Source organism: Amblyomma maculatum, chromosome 1, assembly GCF_055883805.1.
Source record: "Amblyomma maculatum isolate TAMU_Amacu chromosome 1, ASM5588380v1, whole genome shotgun sequence".
NCBI lineage: Eukaryota > Metazoa > Arthropoda > Arachnida > Ixodida > Ixodidae > Amblyomma > Amblyomma maculatum.
The window spans coordinates 490,518,388-490,526,224 of NC_139344.1; the positions used below are offsets into that span (position 1 = coordinate 490,518,388).

The window sequence follows — 7,837 nt, forward strand, 5'->3', positions numbered from 1 at the left end:
ATTACTTGAGGTGCCATTGTGCATAGTCATTATTCAAAATGCCTTCATTCTAAGGTCAACAATAGAGGCCTTTTTCCTCCAGTGATCACAGTCAAGTTGAAAGCGATGATGGCTTTGAGATGTTGTGGTCCATGTCTGACCCTTTTCCCACAGCTGCTTGTAGCACAGCAGCCACTTTATGTTTTAGCAAAACGCCTTTTATGGGCTTCTACCAAATCTGCCTTAGTTGGTCTGTCCTGCACACTTTTTGAGTATGCAGGTCCCACTCTTGGTTCAGTGTGTTCCAATGCTTCTTTGAAGCTAGGATGCAGGCAACACAGCTCCATGACCTTTGTGTGCAGATCCTGTGCATACCCTGCAATTGACAGATGTTAATCTTTTAGAAGTTATGTGATATTAGGAAGATAGTGGAAGACTGGAAAGCGTGGCGTGATATGGTCCATAGGGTCATGAAGAGTCGGAAACGACTGAACTGAATTGACTGTTATTAGCTCGTATTTGTGTTCGTCTTGTCTGTTAAGCTTGTCATATTGTTATTTATTGATTGTTTTTTGTCACGTTTAATGTGTTTTTTGGCAGGAGCTGCCAACTTCGGTCTCTCGTTTCACATGGGACGGTTATGTCAGGATCGGCCTCCTAGAACCCTGGCATTCACGTTACCCCTATAGGCCACTAAGGCACATTCATACGGCTTGGTTAAAGCGGGGCTTTAAATGTGGGCTGAAGAAGAAGGAAAAGAGAAGAACACTAACTCACCCGCAGCTAATGCTCTCGCTCAATATTTGGTTCAGCAGCGTTGGACCTTTGTAAGTTCCTTTCTTTTTTTTTTTGCGAAAGTCATCTATCAAAAGGCGCTTGCTGCTGTCGCGTGTTTCAATGATTTTAGTGGCAGTGGATGCCGCCCGCCTCAATCACCCATAGCATGTAAAACGAACATACTGGAAACGAGGCTTGCACAGCCGGTCAAGCGCTGGCACTCTGCCCGCCAAGTCGCTCCCCCCCCCCTCTCTATTTTAGATCTAATGTCAAAAGGTAAACACACCATGATGATGTATCGCTGCGCAGCATCTTGGCGCACTGCTAAGAAATGCGTTGCATTGTGGAACACAACCAAAACGAAGGGACGCGCCAACTACCGATGCCCTTTTTTTTTCAGTTATTCGGCGAAAATCGGGGGGTGGGTGGATTCATTATGCGAGTGCGTTATTACGCGACTAAATATGGTACACTTACCATAATTCAAATGGTTTTTGTCAGTTTTTCAAGGCCATTTGATAATTAAGACATCAGATAATTCGAACATTCGAACTTTATCCCCGGGTCCCGTGCAGTTCGAATTAACGAGCGTTTACTGTATTGTGTATTTTTTGCAACATGTACTGAGAAGCTATGTTTTCTGTATATTAAAATATTTGAACCTGCGAGCCTTGCTTCCTATGATTTTAATACCTACCATACAAACCACTCCAAAATAGATCATGCAAATCACAATAAACTTGCCAAATGTTGTTGCCGTTTTTTGTGGGGTGACAAATGTGGCACCGTATCTGGCCTTCGAACTTTTTATGTGCCACTTCGGTGCTCCAACAGCTGTTATGGCCTGGTCTCTGTCACCATTTTCGTTGAAATGGAGAGCTGCCAGAAGGGTACTAGAAAAGTAAAGAAACATGAATTGAGAAGCATCGCACACTATCACAGTGATGCAACAAATCTATTTTGCTTCAGTTATTGCACAGCTAAAAAACGACTGATAATTTTCTGCATATGTTCGTACTGTTACGTGCTTTGTACGCACGGGGGGGGGGGGTTTATTTGCAGGGATCAGTCCAAACAGAATTGCGGCGAAGGGTACAAACACCCCTCTGCCCTTGCTCTTCTTTTTCTTCCCCGCTCTACCCGACCATTCTTATTCTTCTTCCGTCGACGTTCTGCTAAGGCTCGTGATATGTTCCTCCTTGCAGACGGAGCCCGTTGGGCGAGTTACATAGAACCTCTGGAATGAAATCGTTTGAGGCGGGCTACATGCACCACCTGAGACTGCCGTGACCGTCGACCATTCGCAGTTATGCATGCTATAACATAATTCAGATCACTGATGAGCTCTAACATAACAAACTGTCCGGTGTAGTGTGACAGCAGTTTTTGACAAAGACCACATTTACGGAGAGGTGTCCACAACCACACGTAGTCACCAGGAACATAAGAAACTTATTGGTGTTGGATGTCATATCGGTTCTTAGAACGTTCTTGTGAAGATAAAATTCAAACTCTGGCCAGCTGGCGAGCTTCTTCAGCTCTGCAGAGTGTGGTAGCAAGAAACGGTTCGTCATGAATAATATATGAATGACAATATGTAGTCTTACCGAGCCTTCATGCCTTCATATGTGAATGCTGTAGATTTGGGGGCGAATCCATTCAACACATTATGGAAGGACTCCAGGCCGTACGTCTGGGCTCGTGGTGAAAGCTTTTGAACGTCTTTCAGAAGCAGTGGTGAATTTACCACAGCCTCCACTTGCTTGTATGCAGGGGATTCTGGAAGAAATGTTGCACATGATTTTCTTTTGTTAGGAAACTGAACAAAAGTGAACATTCAACATTCATGCCCAGCAGAGCGATGAGAGCTAGCAGTGACATTTTCTTTGAACGGTTTCGATTATACGCAGTAGATGTCTGCTCGCAGAATAGGTTTGGTACTAAGAGGCCATACAGTTGTACTTACCAGCAGAAAGCCATGCAGAGCTGGTCAGAGGCCCATGTAGGCACCTCGGATAGGGCTGTTTGTGCCCTTCATGGATGTTCCTAATGTGATTCAGCATGCTCTGCCATGCTGCCTGCAGTAGCTTGCCATCACCACCACAAGCACAGGCACACCAGTATAAATGGTTGACAATTGGTTGCCTCCATTTCTCTAAATATGTGCAACCAGATTTTTTGGAAGCAGTCATCAGTTTTTTAGTGATGCCTGGAAAAAACAATTTCCAAAAAGCTGTTGGAATGCCTAAGTATATATCTAGAGATGTCAGTAAGCCTTGATTCAAGATATTTCCTGTATGTGTAGCAGCACTTGCTGTTCCTGCTAACAATTACAAGGCACTAGTCATCCTTTACCAACTGAGATTAGTTGGTTAGCTTTGCAAAACTTAGACTGCTCCACTCAACATATTAATTTGAATAAGGTGAAAATGTATCCCTACCTTTTGCTACGTGCCAAACATCAAAGTAGTGAGTAATGGACGGGTGCTGCTGCATGTGCTTTTTAATTCCCGGGTGTCTGTCAGTTATCAATGACTGAATTTGAATTCCAATGGCCGAAAAAAATGCAAGGCCTCTGATAAGGCCTTCTTTTTCCATATGGGCACTCGCTTTCACTGCATCTGTCTGAAAACCGGAGAAAATCAACTGTCATCACTACACTACTGCCAACAAAAAAGAAGAAATAATAAAAACATTACACTAAATTGCCAAGAATTTTAAAAAGTGCAGAGCTTATTAGCAATGTCATGACTTCTGTTCACTGTTTAAAGCAATGTGTTTGTGTACTTGCCTCTCCAACTTGCACTTGTTCAGTATGTAATATTTTTCCTAAGCTGGGGCACAAAAATGAATATGTGAGGAATTTCGCACTGTAGCCGGGCGAATCGCAGCGTCCATCACCACACAGCTCCACTTCACTGTCTTCTAGAGATGCCAGCAATTTTTCCTGATGCTCATCCCAGACCTATGAAGAATGCAGAAATTGGCTTCAGTTGGACTCATTGTGTGTTTCCTCCACTTCATGGGAGTAAAACATGGCATTTCAATTCGAAATAGTAATCAAGTGCCTAAATTGCGCTTGGCTTGCTGCACTGGGTTGAGTTGATCCGTTTCACGAGAAATCAACTAATCAGTAGATAACAATAAATCAAGATGTGTGAAAAAACTTACAAAATGTTCCTCTCAGCAGAGAAGGGCATAGTTATAGTACCCGTGGAACCGAAGAGTTGGTCAAGAAATTTTTTGGGAGACATTTTATTTAAAGTTACCATGCACAATGTGCCTTTAAAAGATGTCGATTACAGGCATTTTGAATGCATATTAGATATTGGCTATTCGGCCAAGCCTAGGCACAGGCCAGGCCCGCAATGTCAAGGCCGAGTCTGGCCCGGGCCCTGCAAAACAACAGTTTTTGGGCCGAGGCTTTCAGGCTGGCCCGCGCACCTGCAGTGCTCTAATCTAGAGAAGAGCCTGCAGTCTGCACGTTCACTTCATACAGCTTACCCTCACAGCCAGTTACATTTATCGACAGCAGTTTCACTCCTTCGGCCTTTGAAAACTTTGGCCATGGCCTTTGCAGCTTTATTTCTTATAAATATGGCACACCGCAGTGGCTACCAGCGAAGAAGCTTTTGCATTAAAATATTATCTTATGGGTGAATCTAGAGTAGTACACATTATGTCTGATGGCCTAATACGGAGAGTGCACTATAATATAATAAAGATGTAGGGAATTAGTCTTTGCGCTAACTTGAAATTCCACTGAATGGGATAAAGTTAAGCAGTTGGCAGCGTGCAACTTTGAAATTGGTTGGAATAATATTCATGTCCAAAAGTAGCCATGCGTTCCGCAATCATTTGATAATATCTGAAAGCAGGCTCACTGTAGGATTTATGGCTTGTGAGTTTTCTTTGTGTTGTGCATTGTAAACTGGGGTTGCTTATTGTGAAAAAGGACAGGTTGCACACTTACCATGTTGACTGCAGGGAAGAGGTATGCCTTCTGGTAATTAAAGAATGTCTGTTCACTGATTGATATGACTTTCATTAGCTGCATCATCCTGAGGAATTTTGCAGGACTTGAGCCAGAAAAAAGTAATGCAGTGGCAAGGTCAATGTTTCCTTTTGGCTTACTTGCAACAAGTGGCTGACTGGACCAAGAGTGTGTGTGTCCGTAGGGGCATTCTGTCTTTGCACTAATGCAAGTACCCAGGTAGAACAGTGTTACATTGCAGGTACGGTGGAAGCAGGTCAGGCAGACTTTCAGCAACATCATGAGACAAGCATGGGCGACTATATAGTAGCTGCTGTTTTCAGCATCTCCATTGCTTTCGCTGTCCCTGTAAAATAAGATGGTTTTTGTAAATTCTGTAGCTTTATAGAGGAGTACTGTGTTCAAGTGTTCCTTTATGCTACTGGGTAATATATGATTTGTACTGTTAACAATGACGGCTTTCCCACAAAGATCTTATAGGAGTCTACGTAACTATCATTATTATGTAAGCTTAGTGACACTAGCTTCTTCTCTTATAGTGTGAATGCATGTGCTTGTGTCGATCAGTTGTTTTACACCTTTCAAAAGTGAAACAGCAGGTTGTATTTTCAGCCAGAAATTTCAAAGCACAACTTGGTTATGTATGTTCATGCGGTCCATTGTACTTACTCATCTTCCAATGTGTCGTCTGACGTCCACGTAGAATCATTTGGTTCATACATGTCAGAGTCATCACTTTGGACGTGTACTGGTGAAACGTCGGGTGACGTTATTGGGCTGGACTGCGGTTCATCCAGGCGAGGACGTTTCACTGGTGTTGAGCTAGGGAATTCTTGAACAAACGTAGTTTGAACTGCTTGGTCTTTTTTTTCCTTGAGTTCATTGTTCACCTGAACCGCTAAAATTAAGAAAACAAAGTACTCCATTAGACACTTTGTAATATCAGTGCAGAAAATGCCACATCAGTTAGTGTGGTAGTTCATGTCTGATAAAAAAAGAGTGGATAGGCATTCAACGTTAATGAAATCATTTCAGACCTGAAAATTATTATTCTGCCTAAGCACCTGCAGGTACTGAATGCAAACTTGTGCAAACATGCCAATGTGATTTACTTTTGGTAGCATGATGTCTTTTCATTTACGCTTCTGATTCTTTCCGTTGCAATGATCATCATCAAATACAGTATTTGTTGTCAAAAATATACAGCCCTAGGGATTTGCCCCATTGCTCTTGAAAAAACGTACAGGGTGAGGGAGAAGGGTGAGAATATCTATCGCATCCCCTGCGAGATTGCAAACTCTAAAGATGTGCAAAGAACCTCCTTAATGGACTTGGAACTCCTTAATATATGTATTTTTTACAAACTGTACAAGTGCGGACATAAGTAAACAGAGCACGCTTTTCCGTTCAAATTAAAAATCGCTTATGCACTGGAGATAAGAAAACAATATTTGCCCAAGTAAAAGTGTGTGGGCGTTTATTACCAGTTCGCTCATACCACGGCTGGCAGTTTCAATTATGCAACGCGCGAAAAGTTTTAAAAAGAAATAGCGTGCTCTTTTATTTTTGTCTGCACGGGTACATCCCCTTTCATTGGGTTGTCGCTGCTGGCCATTGAAACCCTACAAGCCCACTTGTGGCTTTGGTGTTCCTGCAATAGTTTGTAAACATAACGAGATTAAAGTTTATCATTATTATTTTCTGCTAGGCTCAGCTCTTTGGTCATCTCATGAGAAGAGAGGAGTCGCTGGAGAAAGATTTGATGTTGGGAAAGGTTCAGGGTCGCCGGAGAAGGGGTAGGCAGCCAACGCGGTGGTTAGATGGCATCCTCGAGGCACTGGAGATGAAGTGATGTGATGTTAGGAAGATAGTGAGAGACCGGAAGCATGGCGTGACATGGTCCATAGGGTCACGAAGAGTCGAACACGACTGAACAAGTGAACTGAACTGAACTGCTAGGCTGCATAGGGGAAGCATTGGTACTGAATGCAGTACAGGAAGTTGTCTGTTTGATATTTTTTACAGTGTAAACAAAGAGGCAAGAATTTCACTTTTGCTATAGAAGCCAGAATGCTCCTGGCAGCACTAAATAATACATGTCTGGACGTACCTGTGTTCCGGACGGGCAAACGAACCTGCACAGCTACGTTGTGCAAATTGGTGCAGCGGGGCCTTTGTGGAGCATCAGTCTCTACTGCCAAGCTTTTGGCACCAGTTGATGAGCCCTGTCAGAATTGAATAGCAATTAGGTTCTTTAGCTACATTCATTGCATGCACAAGTTTGTGATGGAGGATGAATGACTTGAGGAATGCATATAAATAAATGATGGGGCCTCATAGCTTACCTCTTCATGTTCTTCATAAATTATGCTGTCTTCGTCATCAATTGTGGCAATGTTAGCCTGGAAACCACAGTTGGTGAGATGTAAAAATGCAGCATACTGCATAATGTGACAACTTGGCACAATTCGACAAGCACACAGGGATTGCGAGTGTGTTATGGTTTACCTCTTTATGTCCTTGCGAGGATGTGCTAGCTCCGTCACCTGTTGTGTGAAGAGTGTCCTGCCGGAAGGCAAATGAGCAATAATTAAAAGCGCTGTAAGCTATGTGACAAGCCTGGTAAGTGATCAAGTACTACAACGGTAAATTTATACTCTCAATGCCTAAAGAAGGATAATAAAAGGAGCTTTGAGAGAAGCTAAATTAAGGCACAGAGAAAATTAACAAAACAAAAAGCTTATTGTAGCCGCCTGATTTCAGTGATAAATCTGTAAGCTCAGCAGCAGTAGCCATAAATGTGTTTAAATTTGCTCCTGCAGCTCTCACTACGGATCTTAAAATCAAAGAAACGAGTCTCATTTCAGGCATATTTATTTCAACATGCACTTCATGAAAAATGTCATGAATATGACGACTACTATAGCAGAAGAAACCTAGCATATAAACCGCATCATCGGAGTTTTGGCGCTCGTGCATTATTTTTCTTGAGGCATTGTTATGCTCCCGGAAGAAGTAGGCTGGTACTTACAGAACTGGTGTCCCCACGATCCACTGAGGGCTGCTGCACGCTTGTTCTTGGTTGTA

At 42.8% G+C, this 7,837-nt stretch overlaps 1 protein-coding gene across 1 annotated transcript; it reads right to left on the bottom strand.

The window, feature by feature from the left end:
• Window positions 1-2,359: 2,359 nt before the first annotated feature.
• On the bottom strand, window positions 2,360-4,816 carry LOC146210199 (uncharacterized). The gene is made up of 4 exons (XM_084587486.1): window positions 4,730-4,816; window positions 3,198-3,381; window positions 2,723-2,965; window positions 2,360-2,535 (listed from the first exon to the last, which is right to left on the bottom strand). Exons 1-4 carry the CDS (start codon window positions 4,814-4,816, stop codon window positions 2,360-2,362), a joined length of 690 nt encoding a protein of 229 aa, XP_084443612.1.
• Window positions 4,817-7,837: the final 3,021 nt, after the last annotated feature.